The following is a 26,351-nucleotide window of genomic DNA, read 5'->3' as shown; positions in this document are numbered from 1 at the left end:
TCTTTTTCAGGCGGAATCCTTCTTGACACTACTATCTATCATTTATGCAGAACTGTTGTCCTATGTAGGAAATGTTGACTCACAGTTTCTGGGTTTGAATATTTGCTGCTGCTGCTCCCTGGTAATGCTTCAGATGAGACTCTATGGCTTCCCCTTTACAGTGACTTGCAGTCTCCTTGAACACCGAGCATACCCTCCCTGATAAAAAAAAGAAGCTAAGGGTTATTGACATGTCACCCAATTGATGTTCTTCCATCCCTGGTATAATGGGAGTGGGGGCTCACTGTGAAATGGATAGTGGGAATTACATGACACACAGTAGGTTTTGGGGGCTCAAATTTTCCAGGTGGTCTAATCTCAGGGATCATTGGTCTCATATCCTGTGAGTGAGGAGTGTATTCGATATCTAACATTTTATTCATTTTAGGAGACAACTTGTTTTTCTATAGAAAATAATGTGTTAATGTTTAAACATGTTTTAGTTTTGTATGATGAGTCTCATTCTGATATGGTGATCTTCCTATCTTAAACTATATTTAGTTAAGACCGGTTGGAAAATAGTCTGGAGGCTGGGTAGTGGCGCTCCTGGTTGAGCGCACATATTACAGTGTGCAAGGACCTGGGCCTGCGCCTTCAGTTTCCACTTGCAGGAGGAAAGCTTCATGAGTGGTAAAGCAGGGCTTCAGGTGTCACTCTGTCTCCCTCTCTATCTCCACCTCCCCTCTTGATTTTTGCGCCTCTCTATCCAATAACTAAGTAAAGATAATTTTAAAAACTTAAAAATAAAATGGTCTGGCTATTAAAAATAATAATTTTAGGATTGTATTCTTATCCTGAATTAATTTATGTCTTTGAAAGTTTTAGTTTTAACTTTTATAAGGGCAGAGGGATTACATAATGGTTATGCAAAGAGATCTTCTACCAAAAATCCCTGTTTCAATCCTCTACACCACCATAAGGCCAGAGCTGAGCAGTGTCTTGTTTAAAAATCAAGCAAACAAAACACACCTTTACATAAAATAAACAGCTATAATTTATGTATGCTGATTTTATTTTCTAGCAAAAGCATTCTTAAGTTAAAAGATTTTAAGTGCTTTTTAATATAACTGGATGTTTCATGTAATGTAAGGGCCATTTTTTCAAGTATGGTTAGTGTTGTTTGCCTCAGTCTTCGAAACCATACTCTTAGTTAAGTTCTGGATATCTTCACTAAATTTTTATTTCAAAGCAAAGATGATAAAGACTGTTCATATTTAAATACTGCCTACAATATTTAATTCTTGCATAATACATACATTTATTCATGCATATTCTGTAAGCACATATAAAAAATGCTATAGAGTGAAACAAATTTTTTAAGAAGTGTGTTTATATATCAAAGTGAAAATTAAAGTCAAGTCTAAAATAAATCTTTTTTATGTTGAGATTTGATCTTTTATACTGTCTCATACTTAAACATGTTTATTTTGTGATTTCTTTTTTTTAAAAAAATAATTTATTATTTGATTTACACTATTCATGAAGTATAAATATCAATGGTTCACTACAGATTAGAACTCATGGAACATTGTTAATATATCCCACAGTGTCACTTTTGGATATTGCGCTAATAGAATGTCATCCTGAAAAGCAGGTCTTTTGTGAAATTCTAAGATGCTACTCCTGTTATTTATTTTCCCACTTTGAGCTTATTATTTTGTCACAGAAGAGTAAAAGGGGGTGTCGGGCTGTAGTGCAGCGGGTTAAGCACAGGTGGCGCAAAGCACAAGGACCAGCATAAGGATCCCGGTTCGAACCCCGGCTCCCCAGCTGCAGGGGAGTCGCTTCACAGGCGGTGAAGCAGGTCTGCAGGTGTCTATCTTTCTCTCCTCCTCTCTGTCTTCCCCTCCTCTCTCCATTTCTCTCTGTCCTATCCAACAACGACGACAACAACAATAATAACTACAACAATAAAACAACAAGGGCAACAAAAGGGAATAAATAAATAAAATAAAAAAAGAAGAAGAGTAAAAGGCCCCAATTTTTTTTAATCATTATTGTGTTTATTATTGATGGCGTCATTGTTGGGTTGGGCAGAGAGAAATGGAGAGAGGAGGGGAAGACAAAGAGGGTGAGAGAAAGATAGACACCTGCAGAATTGCTTCATCACGTGTGAAGCAACCCTCCTGCAGGTGGGGAGCTAAGGGCTTGAACTGGCATCGTTATGCCGGTCCTTGCACACTTCTCACTATGTGTGCTAACCCGCTGCGCTACCGCCCGACCCCCTATTTTATGATTTCTATGTGATCTTACCTCACGGCTTTCTTGCTCCAGTCTTTCATACAAGAATGTAGTTACTGGAGTAAAAGTCTATCTCAGTTGCTTTTAACATTTATATTTGTCATTCTAATTAAAAGCATATTCTGGATTTATAGCCACTAGAGCAAACAGACAAGTTTTAAATAGATATTTGGAGTCAGGAGATAGCTCACCTTTTAAGAGTGCATACGTTACGAAGTTCGAGGAGCTGAGTTTGGCCACCCTTGGCTACTGCATAGGAGCACTTTAAAATTATGTGTGTGTGTGTGTGTGTGTGTGTGTGTGTGTGTGTGTGTATGTATGTATTAGTGATTTAATAATGACTATCAAGGTTGTAAGGAAGGTGGCAGGGGTACAATTCCACACCGTTCCACCACCAGAGTTCCATGTCCCATCCTCACCATTGGAAGCTTTCCTATGCTTTATCCCTCTGGGAGTATGGACCGAAATTCTTTATAGGGTGCCCAAGTCGGGAGGGCTGGCCTCTGCAATTGCATGTGAGCTTTTTCTTATGAGAAATTTCTGAGGTGGTAGAATGGTGCTGTGGTCTTTCCTTTTTGAAATATTTATTTTTTTTCAAAAGAAAGAAAGAAGAAAGATCGATTCTACCAGGAATAATGAAGTTGTACATATTCAGAGCCCTAGCAGCACCCTAGGTGACAAAAAATTAAATAGGTTCTATCCTTGATGGGAGCCAGGCAGTGGCACACCTGGCCAAGCACACACATTATAGCATTATAGTGTGCAAGGATGCAGGTTCAGGCCCCTGACCATCTACAGGGGGAAAGCTTCACAAGTGGTGAAGCAGTGTTGCAGGTGTCTCTCTCTCTCCCTCTCTGTATCCTTGAGATAGCATTTATTATCTTGAATATAAAAGTAATATTTTTTGAAGAAAAATTTAAAAATATATAAAAGCATCAGAACTAGGGTGACAATTTAAGTGATCTTAAGAGTTACAGACATTTTTACTGAAACTGGCGTGTGTATTTTCCTTACTGTGTTCATTTCCTCACAGGCATTCTTCTTTTTGTGAATGTATGGACAGAAAGTACATTGATTTATTGTATTTTAAAACTTTCTATTTTGTGAATATTTCCCTGTTTTAAGATCATAATTTTTATTTGTTCTGTTTGATTCATTTATTTTATTATTATTATTATTATTATTATTTTAATTTTTTTTTTTTTTACCAGAGCCCTGCCAGCCTTGTTAGCTCTTGGCTTATGGTCAAGTGATAGAACCTCAGAGCTTAAAGCCTCAGGTGTGACAGTTGTTTTGCATAACCATTATGTTAAATCCCCTGCCTATTAGATCATAATTTTATATAATGTTTTCTTAAATGTGAATTTTTCAGTTTTATTGAGCCATTTTCCTGCTGGCATATATGTTTTTATTTTGATGCCATTATTTATAACACTAACAAATAGCTTTTCAATATCTTGGTTCTATTTTGATGATTTTAAAATTGAGTCAAAGATTATTATGATTATCTACATTTTTGAATTATTTTTTCTGCATATTTGTCAGCTAGTTTCTTTTAATTTGTATTTGAATAATAGGACTCTTTATTCACTGTGAATTCATATTTCTTGGCTGTGTTCTTTTGGTACATTTAAATATGTTATGTACAGCATACAAACCTAACTTCGCCAGTTAGTTGACCAGCCCATTTATATTTCAAAATCCTTGAATTCATAGCTCAGCTGTGGCAGAATTTATGTCCTACAACATAACCTTGAAACTTCTCAGCCACTAACAAGATATATTTCTGTAAGTCTATTGTGTGTCTTATGAAAGTATGCCTCTTCTCCCCCCCCCCAATTTATTAGTTTAGATCTTCTAGTATTACCTTTTCTGTTTGAGAATCCGTAGTTTAAAAATTAAAGTCACCTCCAGGGAGGTTGTTCAGTGGGAATAGGTCATTCCTTACATGCACGATGTCCTCGGTTTCACCTGTCCTGGCACTGCTTAGAGTGGAGAGAGGCTGTAGGTGTTCCTCTTCCACTCCAGTAAATACACAAACCCATAATTTAAAAAGAAAATTTTATTTATTTTAATAGACACCAGAGCATTGCTCAGTTCTGGCTTCTGGTGGTGCTGGGGATTGAACCTGGGACTTCAGAATCTCAGGCATGAAGTTTTGCATAATCATTATGCTGTTTTCCCAGTCCAGTTTCTGTTTTTAAAGGATATTTTTAGGATAATATTTTAAAGGATAATAAGTCTAACTAGCAGGCATCCTATCCATTCTTTACTTGTATAGGGACAGCTCTAATTTATTTACCTGTAAGTATTATTTTATCTATTTATTTTATTTATTCTTTTTTATTTAACCATAATACTGCTCAGCTCTAGCTTATGGTGGTGCTGGTGATTGAACCTGGACTACAGAGCCTCAGGCTTGAGAGTCTCTTGGCATAACCATTATGCTACCTACCCCCCGCCCTCCTTTATTTTCTTTCTTTTTTAAAAATATTTATTTTTACTTATTCTTTTTTGTTGTCCTTGTTTTATTGTTGTAGTTATTATTCTTATTGATGTTGTCATTGTTAGATAGGACAGAGAGAAATGGAGAGAGGAGGGGAAGACTGAGGGGGGAGAGAAAGACAGACACCTACAGACCTGCTTCACTGTCTGTGAAGTGACTCCCCTGCAGGTGGGGATCCCGGGGCTCGAACTGAGATCCTTTCAGCGGTCCTTGTGCTTTGCACCATGTGTGCTTAACCCACTGCACTACCGCCCGACTTCCCCCTCCTTTATTTTTGTATTTATTTATTTTTTTAAAGAAGCTTTTTTTTTTTTATTTTTTTTTATTTTTTAACCAGAGCACTGTTCAGCTCTGGCTGAACCTGGGACTTTGGAGCCTCAGGCATGAGAGTCTCTTTGCATAACCATTATGCTATCTACTCTCTGCCCCCCTCCTTTATTTTCTATATCTTTTTCTTTTTCTTTCTTTAAGATTTATATGCAGGATGGTGATTTTTTTTTAATATATATTTTTTATATTTATTATTTTCCCTTTTGTTGCCCTTGTTTTTTTTTATTGTTGTTGTAGTTATCATTGTAATTGTTATTGATGTTGTCGTTAGGAAAGAGAAGTGGAGAGAGGAGGGGAAGACAGAGACAGGGAGATAAAGATAGACACCTGCAGACCTGGTTCACCGCCTATGAAGTGACTCCTGTGCAGGTGGGGGAGCCGGGGGCTCGAACCAGGATCCTTGAGCCTGTCTTTGCTCTTCATGCCATGTGCGCTTAACCCTCTGCTCTACTGCCCAACTCCCCATTATTGTCTTTATTTGCATTTCTCTGAGAATGATCTGGAACATTTTTTCCTGTTTGTTGGCCTTTTGGATCTCTCCTTTGGTGAATATTCTGTTCATATCCTCTCCCCATTTTTGGATGCGGTCATTTTTTTGTTTTTTTGTTTGTTTTTGTTGCTGACTTTGCTCTTTATGTATTTTGAATGTTAGCCTCTTGTCTGATGTATGACATATAAAGATCTTCTCCCATTCTATAAGGAGTCTGTTTCTTTATTTTGGTGGTGGTTTCTGTTGCTTTGCAGAAGCTTTTCAATTTGATTTAGTCCTATTGGTTTATTTTTGTTTTAGTCTTCCTTGTAATTGAATATGTATCATTGGAAATGCTTATAGAATTTAGATGCAAAAGAGTTCTGAGCCTTCTGGACGTGCAGTTATTTTTTGTTATTGCCTTTGATGCACGGGCTTTCAAAAGAAGAAAAAGCAAAATCTGAAAGGAAATAGGGTGGTGCCTGCCCTTTAAGTTTCCTGGAAATCATTCTATCCAAATGGGAGGGGTTTGAACTGTATGGCTAAGTGGAACAATGGCTACCACCTACTTGTCCTCACTTATGATAAGAAATAGTTAACAGAAATCAGAGCAAAAATCCCCACATTTGGAAAGTGGGGACTTTTTGTTTACCCACATTCACACAAATTTTGTGCAGATGCTCCATTAGTATGTTCAATCTCCTGCTAGTGAGTATAGTTCTGATAGCCGCTGCTTTTCTAAAACTCAGAATTGGCCAAGTGTGTGTGTGTGTGTGTGTGTGTGTGTGTGTGTGTCTTTCTCAGGAAGCTACAAACCATCAGTGTACCTTCTGGTTCCAAAATAGTTCTACCAAACAGATTCTGCCAGTGCAATTGCTGTCAAAGAGATTCTTGGTGGGGGCCAGGTGGTAGTGCAGTAGGTTAAATGCACATGGTGCGAAGCCCAAGGACATAGGATCCCGGTTCTAGTCCTTAGCTCCCCACCTGCAGGGGCATTGCTTCACAGGTAGTGAAGCAGTGCTGCAGGTGTCTATCTTTCTCTCCCCCTCTCTTGTCTTCCTCTTCTCTTTCAATTCCTCTCTGTACTATCCAGCAACAACGATAACAGTAACAACAATAATAACTACAATAATAAATAACAAGGGCAACAAAAGGGAAAAAATGGCCTCCAGAAGCAGTGGATTTGTAGTGCAGGCACTGAGCACCAGCAATAACCCTAGAGGCAGAGAGAGAGAGACAGAGAGAGACAGAGGTTGATTGAGATTGAGAGATTGAGATTCCTGGTGCTATCTATGCTCTACCTTATGTAAACTTACACTAGTCTCATAATTTGCTAGTAGGAGCTAAACATTGTGAAAAGATGAAAGCAAGATATTACAAAAGAAGAATGTCAATGTCTTGATCATGATTTACCTTCCCAGACATCAAAATTAAAGAACACTGTAACTTCTATGACAGGTGAATTTAGTCTTCCTAAAGTCAAGAGCAATATGTGAAAATGTCATAAGAATAAATATTATGGATTTTTCTGGATTACAACTAGTTAGAATAAAATATTCGTTATCCAATTTCATAAGCACTGATTTAAAACATCTTACACTTTTATCTAACAAAACCTTAGTTAAATGTTAAAAGAACTTCTAAGTCAGTGTTATCAATTCAAAGACAGCTGTTGGAAACACCAGACTGGGGGTAAAATACCAGTAAGCATATGTTTCAATCAGCTTCAGCATATTCTTAAATTAAGCACGGTTAACAAACTCAATGAATAAGTAAAAGATCTAAGAATAAAGCCACAATTAAAGATTGTTGTATTTCCTATGTGTGTTATAAAAAGTACAGTGGAATAAATCTTCCATTTCAAGTGCCACTATTAGTACAAAGAAGATCTTTAGAAGTATATGTATGATTCCAGCAGAAAGAAACATGTTTACTATTTCCATTTCTAGTAAGTGGGAAATCCATGGATGTCTAATGACTGGACAGGAAATAAATACTCAAGACAAAGAGTCAGAATTCTCAACAGCTCCTGGTAACATCAGGTGTCAAGACTGCCTTTTTCATTAAGCTCTTTGCTTAAACCATCGCCTGTTAACACAAGTCCAACATCTACCTGCACATTATCACCCACTGTCATGCAGAGAAGGTTAAAAAGTAATGTCTAGTAGTAAATACTACGTAATTATTAATAGTGAAACTGACTCCAAAAAGATCTAGTATGGTCAAGAATGAACACACCTCACTGATACCAGACACCAGAAAACTAAACTGGGTTATGCTAAGATAGAATACATGGGGCTTATTTACCTCCCCCCCCCCCAGCAAAATCTTTATTAGGCATTTCTCAGAATGACATTATTTTGAACAGTACTATTCCTTTACAATCTCAGCCAGTGAAGAGCATCCTTTTTTATAATTAATTTTTTAAAATTTTATAAAATTACATGTCAACACAGTTTTAAATCTGTGCTAGTGCCACTACCAGTGTTCTGAATCTTCAGTCTCCCCACTGCAATCCACCACATTTCCCCCAAGGTTGTAGACATGGGCCAACCATCATCTCTACAGCTATCTGTCTACATTTATACATAATTACACACTTTTTTCCCCTTAATTCAATCCTCTCTTCCCCTCCAAGCACTCATGACAACATAACTACCTCCATATGTCCCTCTTCTTTCCCTTCTCTCTCTCTGGGTGCTGGTGGAGCTGGAGTTCAGAGCCCTCTTAATCTTCATCCTATCACTTCTCCCCCGCTGGGAGTATGGATCAAGGTTGTTCTTGGGGTGCAGAAGGTAGGAGTTCTGGTTCCTGTAATTGCTCAGAGAAGAGCATCTTCATTAGCATCAGGACCATGGTCTCCTAAGTTGGCTAAGAATGGCTCTATTATTCATTCCAGCTGTCTATCATAGTCCCAGGTGGCTCAATTCTAGCTCTCTCCGTGTGATACAAGGCCCAATGTGGTCTCCAGTGCTCATCCCAGTCCTAGTTCCAGCTCTAATTCTAGTTTAGGGGCTCAGACTCCAGACCAAGCTCTAGCACCAACTACTGTTTCAGTGTCTCAAGTTTAGGCTCCAGTTTAAGCTTCAGCAGTGGTTGCAGCTCATCTACCTGTTCATTAGAGACCTCTGGTATTCCTTCCATTCCTCCAGATGAATGTTGTCCTATTGTAGCGCCCCAAGGTCTCATCCTGTGAGCATGTGGATGTAGAGGAACAGTAATGGATTCTGGGAATATGTTTTTCTCAATGAACAGCTGGCTGGCTGGTGATTTTAGTCAATGTGAATGACCTCAAATACTTCTTTGTTACAAGGCTACATAGGACATAGGGACACCCAATGTTGTGTTTCCAATGAAGGGTTTGGGACACAGAACTCTGGTGGTGGGAACTGTACATATAGGTCTAAGGTTTGCTTGCTGAGTATCTGAATTATAATTCACAGAACCAAAACAAATCAATTCTTTTTTTTTTAATTCTTTAAGTCAAAATGTAACACAACTTAAGATATGCCTCATGGTCAATTACATTTAGAGATATATGAGGATGGGGGAGGGTGGTGGCCCACCTCACATAGTATTATGAGCAAGGACTCAGGTTCTATCTAGCCTGTTTCCCACCTGCAGTGGGGACATTTCACAGTGGTGAAGCAGGTCTGCTGGTGTCTATCTTTTTCTCTCTCTCTCTGTCTCTCCTGCCTCTCTCAATTTCTCTCTGTCCTTTATGTCAGATTGAAAGGCATCTGGTAATATTTTTACAGATTTATTTGCTATTCAGATTGAGTACTATCCTTTTGTTAAAGTTTTCTAGAGTAACTACATGTGCACCAGTAAGTCTTCTGTGTGTAAGGTGCTTTGTACTTTCAGGCAATAAAACAATTTTAAGAATTTTGAATCTCAATTATTTTGCTGTACTGTAACAGATATAGAGAGTATTACCGATAAGTATTAGTACTAGGATATTCATCCTTTTTGTTTATATACTGGGTTAAAGTTAATTATAAATGGTTCACTAGGTCAGTGTTGTAATGTTATAAAAGATTTTATTTTTTGTATAAGGATCCATATTAAAAAAAAAGATTTTATTTTTATGTACAATGAGTTAAAATTAAAGTGAGCAATTCATGCTGTTTTACTGTATTTTTCTATATGATAGTCACCTGGTAAATTGCATAAAACTTATTTTTGTTAGTCTTTTATTTGTGTATATATTTCTATCCATATATACCTTCTCTAGGGTTATGACTAGGCTATTGCAGTATTAAAAGGAATTCATTGCTCTTAGAATTGATAGAAAACATTTTATTAATTTGTATGCCCACTATCAAACACCTAGAAAAATAGATGAGCTCTATTTTCAAGAATTATAATTTGAAATGGGTCTTGTAAATGTGGAGAACTACATATAGATTAGACCTTTCACTACTATTTAGAGAAATGTTATTTTCAAGTAATATTTTTTCATAAGCCACTGTCTTACCCATTGTTTCTAGAGAATTTAATGAGAATGTAAGCTCAAAGATAGGAATGTTGTCTTCTGTTTCTTAAATCCTAACTATGTAATCCACTGTCTTACCATATAATGTTTCAATAAATTTAAGATGAAAAACTGGGCTTATTTTACTGACTTTTGGGAAGTTTGTTCTTCCAATAAGAGAGAATGGCTACTCTGATTTTATTCGATTTGTTTTCTTTTTTACAGCCCAATTGATAAACCTTCAGATTCTCTCAGTATAGGGAATGGTGATAATTCCCAGCAGGTAAGACCTTGATGTTGCTTATTTGCCTCCTCTTCTCCCAAGACAAGGTATTCTATGCAGGAGAATTTTCTAGGTGGTGTAAAACACTTTAAATACTGAAACAATTAAAAACCAAAAACCAAAAAACTCTTAGTGGGAAAAATAGAAAATGATAAACCAGGAAAGCAAAACTACTTTTAGTGGGGTGTCTTTGTTAAATGTATGGTAACTAGCTTCCCCCTTTTCCAATATTCTGAGCATGATTCAACTTGTTCCTGTGACTCAAATTTATATTTATGACCATATGTTTTTCTACTATGTCATACTGCATCAATTTTCTTCAAGTATTCTATACAAAATGATTTCAGCCTAGCATGTCTTCTGTGTTTTTGATTTTAAGAGTTGTTTTTCTGTCATGAGCTCTCTTATATTGTCTGTTTCATCTTACATACCCCCAGTCTCTCCACTTTCTTGAAAATGACTATAGACTTTATTATAATAACACTAAGTTATGTTCAGAGTTAAAAACACAATACTACTGAATGACTGTCTTCTGGTTTATAGAGCCTATCCCTCCCCACTTCCCCTTCCCACACTCCAGTATCAGTCCAGTTGCTAACATTTCATTGTTTAATTTCTGAACACCTCTTTCTTTACATTGACTAGAGAAAGTGCAGTTTTAGATTCCTCTACAGTGATTTTCCCAGCTCTCCACAGTTCTTGAGAAACTTAACAGATCAGTATAATGCTTTTCCAATTTTTTAAAAAAGATTTTATTTATTTATTAATGAGAAGCATAGGAGGAGAGAGAAAGAACCAGACATCACTCTGGTACACGTGCTGCCGGGGATTGAGCTCAGGACCTCATGCTTGAGAGTCCAGTGCTTTATCCACTTGTACCACCTCCCGGACCACTTTCCAAATTTTTTTGCTCTAGAAAAGAATGTGAAAATCTGTATGTTTCCTTGTATATTTTAGGCTAACATAAAAAACATTTTCAGGGTTTGTTGCTGAGGATGTAGTTTCTTCTGTAGGGTAATGTTACTGTTTTTAAAATAAAAGTATCAAAAAAAATTAAAAACCATTTAAATATCAGAATGTTTTATTGCTCTATCCATTTTTTAAAAAAAGTATAAGCTCTTCTTAACAATCAGAAGTTTTACATACTCCTTTTCTCTTTCACTTCCATTGTGATCTTTCCCATCTTTCATCGTTGGCTATATTTTCTGAATTTTATTTTTATCTTGCAGAAATAATGTTGGCTTACAGAAATGCCTGTTTTAGGTGTCCACTTTTTATCTTCAAATTATGTGTTGCTATACATCACCCCCACCACCAAGGTGTTAATCTTTCTCCCTGGCAGTCCATTGGGTTCTTCCCTACCTCCCCTTGGCAGCCTCAGTTACAGAATTTTCCTAATTTGGTATTGCTTATGTTTCTCTCAAACAAAAAGGCATATACATTTTTGAACCAAAAGCAAAAATATTTTTTTGGCCCAGACTGTCAATGCTAAATTGTCTTTCTAAAAAAATTAGTGATGGAGATCTTTTTTAAAATTAATGATTTAGTAGTGGCTTACAAGATTATAAAACTGCAGGAATATTTAAAAAAAACTTTACTAGTGATTTCATAGAGTTTTATATGGTTATAAAATTACAGGGGTATAGATCTATACTACACCTATCACCAAAGTTCTGTGTGACCTCCCCCTTATCTTCTAACAATAAACACCATAGTGCTCACTTAGTCTTTGAGATAGTGTTACTACTGTATCCTCCTCCCAACCTCTATACTCTCAAGTCCATGTGGTTCAATTCTCTGTTTTTCACATATGAGTGAAGCCATGTCTGCCTTACTTACTGTGTGTGCTTCACTAAGGAGAAACACCTCCAGTTCTATCCCTATTGCCCCAAAGGACACAATATCATCTTTTATGTGGCACAAGAGTACCATTGTGCTTATATTCCATAGCTGCTTTATCCACTCATCTGTCTTTAGCTTGCTTCTACCCCTTTAAGTGCCAGCTTTTTTCTTCTCTTTTTTACTTTGTGTTCACAGTATGTGTAAACTCAAAGTAACTTTCTGTGTGCCTGGAATGTACTGCAGTGGGTAGAGTGCTGGTTTTGCAAGCATGGAGTCCTGACTCTCTGTGTGCTGACGTTATGGCCTGTCATTGCCCTACCTGTATTTTGAGAAGTAAAATAATTTTTAAAATATAACTGTATAATATAAATTTTGATAGATTATGAAATAAAAACAGTAAAAATATATTGGAAATTTATCTCATTGAGGTGAATAGAGCTATTTTAAAATTAAAATTTAGGGGGCCAGGCGGTAGCACAGCAAGTTAAGTGCACATGATGCAAAGCGCAAGGACCTGTGTAAGGATCCCGGTGTGAGCCGTGGCTCCCCACCTGCAAGGGGTCGCTTCACAAGTGGCAAAGCAGGCCTGTAGGTGTCTGTCTTTCTCTTCCCCTCTCTGTCTTCCCTTCCTCTCTCAATTTCTCTCTGTCCTATCCAATAACAACACAGCAATAACAACAACAAAGAGGGCAACAAGAACAACAAAAAAAGGGAAAAATGAACTTTAGGAGCAGTGGGTTTTTAGTACAGCCACCGATTCCCAGCGATAACCCTAGAGCCAAAATAAAGTAAAATAAAATAAAAATTTAAGTTTAAAAGCATTTCATGTATCCCTAGATGATTATTATCTGTAGATGATTCCTTAGCAATCCTACGTATGCTTTCATGTTTTAAAATTGTATGTGTAGGACCTGGGTGTTTGCTCACCAGTTGAGAACACACATTATTACCATGGTAAGCCCCTGACCCCCACTGCAGGGAAACACTTCACAAATGTAGAATCAGAGCTGCAGGTGTGTTTTCCCTTTCTGTCTCCCCCTCCTGTCTCTCAAAATTTTATTTATTTGTTTGTTTATTTATTATTGGAGAGAGACAGAGAAACCAAGAGGGGTTGGGGAGATAGGGAGAGAGATAGAGAGACACCTGCAGCACTGCTTCATTACTTATGAAGCTTCCCCCCTGCAGGTGGGGACTAGGGGCTTGAACCTGGGTCCTTGCTCACTGCAGAGTGTGTACCTAACCAGATGCTCTACCACTGGCCCCTCCCCCTCTTCTCTCAATGTCTGTCCTCTCAAATAAAAGTAAAAAAGATGTATATATATATAGGTAAATGAAAAGTGTTAGCATTATTCAAATATTTGATCTCTGAATTAAATACCTAGTAACTATAAAAACTACATAGACATTAATTTTAAGAACATCTTGAAAAACTGAGGCAATCTACCTCATTTTGTAAGTTGGATTATTGGAGATTAGTTAGTTTGTGAAAGAGTCAAGTCATTAGAGTCAGTCACTCTCATGACTAATCTGAATATTTGCGATTTTTTTTTTTAACTGCCAGACAGTGTTCCCTTGTGAGCAAAATACTATTGTTAGAGTCTAGAAATTGAAAAGTATTCTAAGTGGAGAATTTAGGTTGTGAAGGAAGAAGTGGCTGCCAGTCTTTCCATGAGAGTCAACTTTTGAAAAGGATGAGTGGGTTTTCTGAAAATTCACATTCACAGAACACTTAAGTACTCCTGTGTGAAGATCACTGTCAGTAAACTTAGTTGCAAGTCCTGTTAATGAGACCTGTTAAAAAGTGTAAAGTTGACATTGTGTTTCTTTCTTATGCTATTTTATTTAGATATCCAATAGTGATACGCCTTCACCTCCACCTGGTTTATCAAAATCCAACCCAGTCATCCCCATCAGTTCATCCAATCATAGTGCACGGTCTCCTTTTGAAGGGGCAGTAACTGAGTCACAGTCGTTATTCTCGGACAACTTTCGCCACCCCAACCCTATCCCGAGTGGGCTTCCTCCTTTCCCCAGCTCCCCACAGACATCCAGTGACTGGCCTACAGCACCAGAACCACAGAGCCTCTTCACATCAGGTATGTGGCTTTATTGATTGGCTGTGTAAGTAATTGCTGTTAGACTTACCTGAGACATGTGATGGTTATGGTTTTTTATCCATTTTCTCCCCACTCCCTTTGTCATGAAGATGTATGCATTTAAACTGCTTTGGATTTGGGTAGGAGATAAATTGTTGTATGGCCTGCACAGTAATTTATATTAATAAATTTTTCAGCGATCAGATTAGTTTTTTTCCCCCCCATTGTAAAATACACTTAATCCTCTAGGAAACATTGAAGACTTACTTAAACAGATTTGTGTTTGTATAGTTGAATTTAGGACTTCGTCACTTCTAGCTGACAAAGAGGTTTGTTAGTATCAAAAAGTTATGCTTTGTCACCCCTGACCACCCCTCACCCCCCAAAAAAAATATCTCCAGTGCTTCACTGCTGCAGGCTGACTTCTCCTCTCCCTTTCCGTCTTTATGTTGTTTTGCTCATTTACTATTACACATCTTTGTTGTGGTGCAAGGTGTCATCTTGCCCAATAGCTTGCTTGCCTTACCATGAGCTAGGCCCCAGATTTGAGGCCATGGGCTCCATGTGGGTGCATCTGGGATGACAGTGGGACAGACATAGCAAGGATGGTGGTGTGATTGGGTAGTGTGAGAGGTTTTGGGCGACTCCAGAAAGGATTTCACTGGGCACCCAGGTGAACTTGGGAAGGAAAATAGATTTCTTTAGAAAGGCACCCTCTGAGGGCTGAGTATAGAATTCAGCTCTGAAAATGAGAAAAGATCTGATTTCAGGCTCCACAAGGGGTACAAAATGTATTTAGTTAAAGACAAGAAAAGTGGATAGCATATCCTGAGAAAAGGAGGTAGGCAGGATGTAAACCTACCTGGGCAAACTGTTTCAGAGAGAGAGAGGGGCACAGAAAGGCAGACAGGCACCAGAGCTACCCCCTAGTTCCATGGCACCAGGAGCTCAGTGTCTTGACATTTTTGTGCCCTTTCCATTTTTACTGATTATAAGTTCTATATTTGAAGAGTGGCATAAAACTAGCACTTAGAGTAACATCCATGGACAGCTAAAAAGTGATAATCAAGGGATTCTTTTCATTAAGTTAGATTTGTCTTTGTAAATACCATATAAAGTCTGTGTGTTCTGTAATTATCTTTCTATAAGTACATTTTAAAGAATAAACTTCAATTGGATTCTGTTAGACCATGTTATTTATTTCATTTGAATAACTTCTGAGTTTTGACGAATGATTGAGACTATAGTTTGAATACCAAGAACTTTGTTATTGTTGTTGTTGTTGTTATTATTTTGATTGGCAAAATCAGCCTATACCATTGGGATCCATCCATCCATCCATCCATCCATCCATCCATCCATCCATCCATCCATCCATCCATTTATATGTGCTAGAGATTGAATTCAGGGTCTCATGACCATTTTTTACTGCTGAGTCACCTTCCTGGCCCAACTTAAAGAAATTTTTAGAATTAGAGTATGGGGATAGAAAGAGAGAGAGGCAAGTATAGTGAAGCCTCCACAGAGGTCTCCTTGTTGCTCTCCTGTGATGGAGTAGGGTTGAAGTCAGAGCCTCACACATGCCAGTTAGGTGATCTCCTGCAGAGCCATCGCCCCCTGTCTGTTACATTCTTTTTTTGAAGTAAATTAAGATTAAATTTATTGCTAGAAGTATGTGAGACCTGTTGGAATTTCATTCTCAAAGTGGTAAGAAATTATATAGATTCTGTTTACATACGACTTTAATGTGACATGTTTTAGGCAAGGGAGATAGCATAACGGTTATGCTAAGAGACTCATGCTTCAAAGTCTCAAGTTCAGTCCCCTGCACCACTATAAGCCAGAGCTGAGCAGTGCTCTAGTTTAAAAGAAAGAAAAAAAGTAAAGTTTTAACTTTTTTTTTTCCTTACTCATGTAGATACTCATTAAGTAAGAAAGCGACCTGTGTGTTTGAAATTCATCACTGATTTTCTTCCCAACAGAAACAATTCCAGTATCGTCCTCTACAGACTGGCAAGCAGCATTTGGTTTTGGTTCTTCTAAACAACCAGAGGATGACTTGGGCTTTGATCCCTTTGATGTCACTCGGAAAGCCTTAGCAGACCTGATTGAAAAGGAACTGTCAGTTAAAGACCAGCCATCCCTTTCGCCCACACCTCTTCAGAACTCCTCTTCTCACACTACAACCGCCAAAGGTCCAGGCTCTGGATTTCTGCATCCTGCTGCACCTACAAATGCCAACTCTCTCAGTAGTACCTTTTCAGTCTTGCCACAGAGGTTCCCTCAATTTCAGCAGCACCGAGCAGTTTATAATTCATTCAGTTTTCCAGGCCAGGCAGCACGCTATCCCTGGATGGCCTTTCCACGCAATAGCATCATGCACTTGAACCACACAGCAAACCCCACCTCAAATAGTAATTTCTTGGACTTGAATCTCCCGCCACAGCACAACACAGGTCTGGGAGGGATCCCTATAGCAGGTAGGTTCATTTATAGCCTTTGGGAATTTGTGAATAACTCTTGTCTTCAGGTGGTTGGGGGGGAGTGAGGGGAGAAGGGAGGTTCTGAATAACAGAGCACTTACCTCTAGTCTTGAGAAATTACTATACAAAAGAATTTTAAATCTTATCATCATCTAAATATATTTTAATTGGATGGATGCCTTGTAATATTGAGCTTTATAAGGATGGTGGAGTATCTATACCTAGTTACTGCATAGATCAATTTAATTAATAGGATAGCTACCAACATTTATGTGGCATGTAAATGCAAAAAGAAAGGAAAAAAAAGGTGGGGGGTGCCTCTGAAATTATGTTGCTGTAAAGTCCAATACCATGGTAAAATTTTTGATTTTACTTTTTAAAGTAAGCAGGTAAAAAAAAAATTTTTTTTTAAAGATGGTAATTAGTGAGAGCATGAGGGATAAAGCCACTCTATAAGTACTTTTGGCATTTATTTATTTTGACTGATGCACACATGGTACACATCAAAATTGTGTCATATTAATGAAGTATTTGCTATCTGGGAACTCTTTATTATTATTGATAATAGTGATACAGACATAGCATATAGGCATAAGCTTAGAGTGTATTTTCCTTTTTTTGGTCTATCATGCTTTTGTTTCTGGGGAAAAATTAGTGCTTTAAGTAATCAGAATAGTTCTCATTTTGCGCTACTACTGAAGGTTTCAGAATATTTGGGGCTTAAGGTCCGACTTAATGTTTTTTGATCCAAGTGTCTTCTATATCTAAAGAAATTATTCTAGTTAATAGTTTTTCACTTAATTTGGGCTTTAAAGATGACTGGCAAGAGAATTTGTTCCTCTCCTGACTTTCTCAAGTATAATAGGACAGTCCCTTACACTGTTACATGATTTATAAAATTATTATCTATCCTTTGTCATGGCCATTAAGATATGTCATGATAGAGAATTACAATAATAATGTGCTGTTACCAGCAAGGTGTCTGTTCTCTTGTTTTTAGCAAGCTTTGTAGATGAGTTTACAGAGATCATCAAACTGTCTATATTCCCTTTGTTACCAACAACATTTTACTCAAGTAAGTGGATTGAGAGAGTGTTGTGACTATTGGTACAGTGAATCAAGTCCATAGCTGATACAGTTTAGGTAATTTATCTGAACTTTATAGCACCTAAATGTAGAGATTTACTCATTGGTGGGACTAGTGATTGTTTATTTAGTTGCCTATCCAGAGTGACATTTTTCTGTCCTCTTTTTCTACATGACATTTCCTTGTGAAACACTGAATGTTCAATTTCTGGTACTCTTTCCTTTCCACTTAAGACAGTATATTAGAATATAATTTTGTCTTGTTTTAATCATTGTAGCTGTGACATTTAATTAGTATTATTGTAAGTGATTATAACATCTACAGTTATGGTTAAGTTCCCCTAAATATTCTGAACATTAAAAATAAAATATTAAAGCAGTTACAGTGAAAAATTGGGTTCCAGTTTGCCCATTAACGAGCCAGGCCATGTGGGTAATATTCAAGAAGTATAAAATGAGGATGCTATTTCCAGGTACTCTGTAGTATAGCTGAGGAGATATAATTGAGATCATGTATGAAAGTGGTAGCTGTGACACAGGAATCTGAGAGACTTCAGTGGTGCCTTTATTTGTGGAGTTCTCATTTGGTGAAGTAGGAATTGATCTATGCATATGGTATCTTGGATTTGGACTAGGAGAGGGAAAGAGAGAACTTACGTGGATGAAGATTTCTGAATAAGTGAAGTGGTGGAAAGTAGTAGTATGTCATTAGATCAAGAAGCTGTAGAAGTTCTTTTGTAAGAAGAGGGTTTTTCTTTTCTTTCTTTCTTTTTTTTTAAATCTGTTCTATAGATAGAATGGATGAGAAGATAAGGTGCTCTGACAGTGAGGCAAGATAGACTTAGTACGATAGGAAGAAGGATGCCCTTATGAAACTCAAGCCGCCAGTTTTCTTTGTTTTGTACTTTTATTTGACTTAATGCATAACCATCATCATCAAGTGACTTGTTCTTTCTATAGTTGAACTGCCCATTAGCACAGAGAGAGCAGTTTTAGCTGAAATAGTTCAGGCTAGTAGATAGATATTCTACACATGACACAGTGGTAATGAACAATCACTGATTTCTGAGTGTAGTCCTCATGTTAGTCATTTGAAATCTAAAGTTTCCTCCCAAGAAATTCTAAGAATCACACCAGGTGTAGGCTCCAAATTGTGGTAATACTGTGTGCGAGGTGGGGACAATTTATTGTTTTAGATTTTCAGCTTTTTACTTTACACACTTGTTTGGCAATAAAATGGTGATTTATATTAGTTTTTAGGGCTCTGATAACTTCACAAGTTATAGCTTTAGTGTACCAAAATATTATTTCCAATAGCCATACAGAATCTTTTCAAAGTTTATAGATATTTGGCAGATAACCTCAGGAAGCTGAATATGCTAAACCTCAAAACAGAATAGTTTTATTTTCGAGCCAGAGGATTAAGGATTTTCAAAAATAAGAAATGATAGTAAAATTCTTTGTACAACTCATTTGTATTTGAATTGAACCTCCAGTATCATGGTATCTTTTAAAGGATGACTTCTAAGTGCTTCATAATGGAGCTTACCTACTGTTTCAGTGAGACTTTAAGATATACTTTAGACAATGTTTTATACTGGGAAAAGCAGGAGTATGTACTTTGTAGATCTGTAGAGCACATCTCTGACCTTGAGAAAACACTCAGATGGCACTCACCTATATATCACAAAGATGCCATGTCTATATTTGGGACATATTTATATTTTATTTTTGATTTGTTTAGGTTTGTTATTAAAGATTTCTGAAGCCTGTCTTGGGAAGGAGAATATCTAGAGGCTTGACAGCAATGAGACTTCCTTTTCCTTTGTGCAATTGAAAGAAAAATGTGTTAAAGTTCTTTCCTTAATTGGGTGGAATTCTTTCAGTAGCATTTTCTTGACTTTTTAACCAGTTTGATAAGTTTAGAAGGAATTTTTGAGATGAGTACATTTCAAAATATATATGATCAAAATGTTCATCAGTGGGCATTCATACTTCATTTGGATTCTTATTACTGGAACTCTATCCCCCCAAGTGATTTGTCTATTTCTTTCATTTTGTTAGAAGTCATACGTTCAGATAACAGTGGAATTAGTGTAAGAACCCACGCCTCAAGATTTGCTAACTATAAGGTCCCCTTTCACTGGAAAATTGTTGCTCTCCTTCAGACTTGGAGATCACAGATACTTGTTTACTTCACCTTGGCTTTCTTCCCGTAGTAACTGATTTTTGCTCTCACACACTTGCAGATCCCTTTTTTTGTCAGCAGTGTCTAGTCATGACTGCTGGCTCACGTAAGGGGTCTGGTCTCATGCTTACCGTATACAGAATTCCTTCTCAGACCCCATTAGCACTACATGCTCACCAGCTACGTCAGTCTAAAATGACCTTCACACAGCCTTCTTGCTGTACACTCGGGGTCTATAGAATCGTTGTCAATCTACTGAACAAGGAAAAAGAAATAACTTGTTTAAAGACCGAGAATCTTTTCCACATGATGTTAGTCAAGCTATCTTTTCATATGTAATATTCCAGATTTGTTTTTCAAAGAACTCTGCCAAGATTTTTTTTTTCCATAATGCTCAAACTTATTTGGAGAACAATTAATAGTAAGTTTAAGTTTGTAAGCATTGTTTCAAAATATACTTAGAGGAAAATATTTGAAACTGTTTAGCATTTGACCTTTTATATGCTTTGCTTCAAATTTTGCATCTGAAAGGACGTGCTCCTTCCCATTTCCGTTCTTTCTAAATTAGCTCTTTAACAGTGACTTGAAAGGGTTTTGAGTAATGTATAAAACAAGTCACTTGTGGTCAAGTAATTATCAGTTGTAATTAGGAGAGCTGATTTCCATGTATTTATAGTTCTCTGACCCAGAAGTAGTCATCTTACTTTCAGTCAATTGGATCATTGCATTCTTAGCACATAACCACTTCCAATTACTAAAAATCACATCAAATTTTCAGTTGCTATATGTTAATTTGATAAATTAATATTTATATAAGTTCATTTCTCTTTGCTTAACATATTTTCTGCTCTTATAGCATGTATTTGTCTTTTTTTTAAAAAAAAAATCACATTTTCACTTCTTGTGAATTTAATTTTTTTCATGAAATACTACTTAACATTAGGAGTATCTGAATTTATAAAGGGTCCAATTGACTTGGAAAAGAATGGCTTCCCTGGTCTTTTTTTTTTTTTTTTCCTCTTTTTGTATATTTATAGTCCTAAATCTATTTTACTTGTTTTTATCTATGACATAGTATTGAAATTAAGGGTGTGTTCAGAATGTAACTACTTTTTAGGTGCTTGATAAGTTTATATTTTAAAATTCATGTTTTGTTTCACACCCAGAATCCAACCATTAAGCATGTACTTTATATATGTATCAGTATTCCAAATATTGAACTCATTTTTAAAGGGACTGTTAACAAATCTAGTCACCCATAACTAGACCATGACTGACTTTTCCACAGGGGAAGAAGAGGTGAAGGTTTCGACTATGCCACTGTCAGCCTCTTCCCATTCATTACAACAAGGACAGCAGCCTACAAGTCTCCACACTACTGTGGCCTGACAACAGAACTGAGAGGAGAGGATTAGACTCTGGGGTGCTTGCATGGGCAACTGGATTTTTGCATGATTCCTTTCTGATTTTGCATTAAATGTATACACCCAAAAGAGCCAATATAAACGTTCCTCATGCCTTCAACTAGTGTGTTACCTCATAGCTGCTAAAGTATTTCATTAGGCCTTTAACACAATTTATTAGCATAATAATTTTGGCATTGTTTCTCACGAGTGATACTATTTTTAACTCACACAAATAAACTTGCAGTACTAATTAAGATCCCAGATGAGATTAGCTAGAATTGTTCTTATTTTGGCTCTATTATTGAAAATATACAAGGTAATGGTAGTTCTTTGTTTTCTGATTTGTGAAAAAAAAAAGGTATTATCTTAATATATTCATGAAAAATTTGAACAGTAAGAAGATAATGTCTGTTGCATTCTTTGAATATTTAAGAAGAATACATATAAAGCAAAATTGGTGGTGTTGTTCAATGCTCAGAAGGATGTTGTCAGCTATTGTTTTTAGTTGTATGGATTCATATCCTATATTATGCATTACATGTTTAGAAACTGTTTTGTTCTCTCTCATTTGCACATTTGCACTTTCTTTTTGAATGGTTGTTAATTATATAGATGGTTAAAAGATAATTATTATAGACTAAATGCAATATACTCTTTTCTAATGCACTGCCTAGTATACCAGGAAATGCCTCAGAATCAGAATTTCAACTTAACAGTTGATTTATTAGAAACTTGAATATGGGGTACATACTGTATGTGAGAAGCAACTATAGTAGTGTAAAATTTTTATTGGACAAATGGTAGTTCTGTGGGATATCTGTTTGGAAATTTCATTGTTTAATAATTAAAATGTGATAATAAAACTCTATCACAATCATCTGACCAGAATGAGACTCAGGTGGAAGAGTTTGGGGATCCTATAAAATTAGGTCACGTAAGTTGTCATAGATAATTTTAGTTAATCACAGAGAATAGTGGAGTGCTTTATTAGAACATAATGTGTAGCAATGCTTTTGGATAATACACTTTCTTGAAATAGCTTTGAAACTGATAATGAGAAAAAAATAAATAAATAATTCGATTCTGAGTGGTTGGATGGAAACTGATTCAGAAATTATGACCATATTCTGCCTGCAATAAGCATCTGGGAAGAAAAAGGAAAGTCAGATCTCTTGAGATTTTAAGAAAAAAGATAGAAAATTTTCTTTAATTAATTAAGAAGGTAACACATATCAACAAAGAAAGCCAAAAGATTCTAAGTAGTAATATTGATGACCTTACTAGTAGATGATACTTGATATGTTGGAATTGTAGATTTCAAGGGTTGTTATCGCTTTACATAAAGTCTGGATTACTTTGTTTTAGATATAGTGTAACAAATTAAATGACTTTGTCCAAAGTATAGTGGGGTTAAGATAAAGAACATTATTGGAGAACCTTTTAGTTTTTGATTAGCTTAGGATTTAGAAACAGCTAGTTATATAGCACAAATATATAGCAATCTAATTTTTATTCGTTATTTATTCATTCATTCATTCATTCATTCATTCGTTCATTCATTCTTCTCCAAGGTTGTTGCTGGGGCTCGGTGCCTGCACCACAAATCCACTGCTCCTGGAGACCATTTTTTCCTTTTTGTTACTGTGGTTGTTTTTATTGTTGTTGTGGTTATTATCACTGCTATTAATGTCGTTGTTGTTGGATAGGACAGAGAGAAATGGAGAGAGGAGGGGAAGACAGAGAAAGGGAGAGAAAGATAGACACCTGCAGACCTGCTTCACCGCCTGTGAAGTGACTCCCCTGCAGGTGGGGAGCTGGGGGCTCCAACCCGGATCCTTACGCTGGTCCTTGCACTTTGCGCCATATGCGCTTAACCCACTGCGATAAAACCCGACCCCATGTCTTTTACTTTTAAAATTTATTTATTTCTTTGATAGAGCCAAAGAACTGGAGAAGTTAGAGGAGGTAGAGAGGGAGAGAGACAGAGAGACATCTCCAGCCCTGCTTCAGCACTTGTGTAAAGTTTTACTCCTGTAGGGGACCAGGGACTTGAACCCAGGTCCTTGTGTACTGTAACGTGCACTTAACCAGGTGTGCCACCGCCTAGCCCCTCACAATCTAATTTTTAATTAGAAGAACTTACAGTTCAGCATTACAGGAAATTGAGAAAATAACAAATAAAATATTGTAGATTTATTGGAAGTCTTTTATCTTAGGTTAATCTTTTTTTGTTTGTTTACCACAAGAGACCAAGACATCCTTTGGATGTCTAATGTGGTGCTAGGCTCCTGTGCTTTAACATACTCAGGCTCCCTGTGATTAGACTTATTAGTGCTTAGCTTTCTTCAGCCTTCAACACAAGCCTTCAGCACCTGGATCTTCTTACAAAACACTAAGAGCTGGCCAACTCCCATTTATTCACTGTTCTGTGTTGAGAGGTATATTTGTTAACAAACAAGTATTTCCCTGTGGTAGCTTTCTCTGTCTACTTCTCTCTCTCTGTACTAGCCAGTGCTAAAAAGCTGTCAGGAAGTTTGCTCAGACTTGCTAGAACCCTGAGTAGATTCATTTCCCTCTACATTACCACACAACAGCATACATCAGAAAAATTAGACTTCCTCTGTTACCCTTACACTTTATAAGTTGTTGATACCTGGTAAGTCTAAGAATAGTTAACCTTACAGTTTTGTTTATTTAATATTTCATATAGTATATTTTTAATAAAATAAATTCTTAAAATCATTGTAATAATTCTACTGAAGTGTAGAACTAACACACTTCTTCACATAAGAGTAAATTGGTATAACCAAATATTTGTAAGAAGTGAAATTCTAAAATACTTCAGGTTAGCTTTTAATAAATTGTGTGTGATTGATTCACCATGCATAAAGGAAGCTTTATATACTTTTATATCCTTAACCTTTTATGACAAATTGTTTAAATTAGGCATTTATTAGACTGGAGTTTAAAACTCTGAAAGTACATGCCACATAAGGACTTTCACGTTAGACCAGAGTTTAAAACTCTGAAAGTACATGCCAGGTATGGACTTTTCACATTTTTGTGTGTATGTATGTAGGTTCGTTTTTCTCCTCAGGAGAAGGTTCATAGTCATTAAATTTATGAGTTTGTTGACATCCTCAAGAACAAGTTGAACTACTGTTGTGCCATGTAGAAAATAGAGAGAGGCCTGGACTGAATGCTTTTATCATATGATGAATGTCAAGTGTCTGTTTTCTTAGACTCTGTTAGAAAATAGTTTCTGATTAATACTATTTTCTTTTTCATTCTGCTGTTGCATTTTGTTTTTCCAGGTGGTGCTTTTGTATACGCTCCCCATATATCAACAAAGCATTAATTAACTATTGGAGCACCTATTCTGTCTAGTGACCTGAGAGAGATCTCAAGGGATGTAAGGTTGAATAAAATGCAAACTGTCATCAAGGATAACAGTTGAGTGACAGTTTTATTTCAAATAAAATGGCTTTGTCCAGAGGTATAGTGGGCCAAACTAAAATTGATTCTTAGATGTCATATCTGGTTAACTGAAGGTAACAGACTCTTATAAGGCTGGTTTTGATAAATTTGAACTGCAAGAATAGTCATAGTACAGACTCATTTTATTACTTATCACTCTGACAGTGCCACTAAAAGATATTAAATATGATATTTAGATAGAAAGATAGATATTAAATATGATATTTTGATAGAAAGATATGCATTCAGTATTCTTAATTTAAGTATTTCTTACTTCTGTGCATATATGTTCATATCCCCTGCAATTAGTGTCCCGGGAAATATGCAGAGCTTCTAATATGTATCTTCTTTTCAAGAAGCAATCTTAGTACACTTAGTCCCTGCACACCCCCTTATCCCCACATGGCTCCTATTTATAAGGTATTCCAAGTACCTTCAAAAATATTTGTTTATTGATGAAAGGCATCAGGATGGGGACACACACACGCGAGATAATTGATCAACCCTGGCTGGTGATTGAACCTGGGACTACAGAGCCTCAGGTGTGAAAATCTTTTGTATAACCATTATGAAGTACTCCCAGCTTGCACCTTTAAGACCGCTAGAGCTTCTTTCTCCTGTGATACAGGCCCATTGGAAACCATTCCCACAAATACATTGTCTAGGAAAGTCGAGAAAGAAACACATTGCAGGTACACATTAAATTCCTACACAGTGAAGACCCTTTGTTATTTATGTGTACATTAAGCTAGAAGACATTTTACATTTTATCCTATGTTGTTATAAAAGTTTTTTTTTTACTTGATCATCAAGTTTTTTCCAGATCTACTTAGTTGGCTTATGAAATGGATATCATACAATAACTAAAAGTTTTCTTTAAGAAAATGTTAGCCCAAAGCAATGATTTCTTTTCCTATAAAGGAATTTATAGAAAATCAAATTAGCCATTCTGTCTTTAGTGTTGTATCTCACTTTCTTCTTGGCCACTGAAGAAAATGCTTTCATTTATGAAGGTATATGAAATATTTAGTGAGCTAATCACTTTGTTGGTTATCAAGGCAAAAATGGAAATTTGGGGAAAAATGGATTTGTGACCTGGCTCAAGGAAAGATTTTACCAAGACTTTTTACAGGATTTGCATATCTGAGGTCCTAGATTTAACTTCCAGCACCATCATAAGCCAGGACTGAGCAGTGCTCTGGTCTTGATTTCTGTGTCCCTCATGTATCTTAAATGTATAGAACTTTTTCATTTTGAAGTTGGCTTAAAACCAGAGACAGATTAACATGGTTTGTAGATGTTAAGAGAGAAACATAATAAAGAAATGGACATAGTTGAGGCATAAGGGTTGTATAGGGAAGTGGTATAATTGTATGACAGCTTTGAACACCAGGGAGAAGAGTTCTTGATGTGGTTGTGATTGGGAAAGAA

At 36.6% G+C, this 26,351-nt stretch overlaps 1 protein-coding gene across 8 annotated transcripts in view; it reads left to right on the top strand.

Annotated features, from left to right (window-relative positions):
• CNOT4 (CCR4-NOT transcription complex subunit 4) overlaps positions 1-26,351 on the top strand; it is a 134,383-nt gene that overhangs the window by 83,664 nt on the left and 24,368 nt on the right. For 5 of the 8 annotated variants that reach the window (XM_060196638.1, XM_007526557.2, XM_007526554.2 and 2 more), the window contains exons 8-10: positions 10,285-10,342; positions 14,031-14,280; positions 16,263-16,760. In XM_060196638.1, the coding sequence (XP_060052621.1) occupies positions 10,285-10,342; positions 14,031-14,280; positions 16,263-16,760 (806 nt within the window). Of the gene's footprint in view, positions 1-10,284; positions 10,343-14,030; positions 14,281-16,262; positions 16,761-21,325; positions 22,531-24,757; positions 24,894-26,351 lie in introns of those variants that run through there. The other 3 variants (XM_007526559.2, XM_007526558.3, XM_060196639.1) reach the window with 2 other exon arrangements.

Source organism: Erinaceus europaeus, chromosome 8 (genome assembly GCF_950295315.1).
Source record: "Erinaceus europaeus chromosome 8, mEriEur2.1, whole genome shotgun sequence".
NCBI classification, from domain to species: Eukaryota; Metazoa; Chordata; class Mammalia; order Eulipotyphla; family Erinaceidae; genus Erinaceus; species Erinaceus europaeus.
This window is presented reverse-complemented; position numbering and strand designations above follow the sequence as displayed.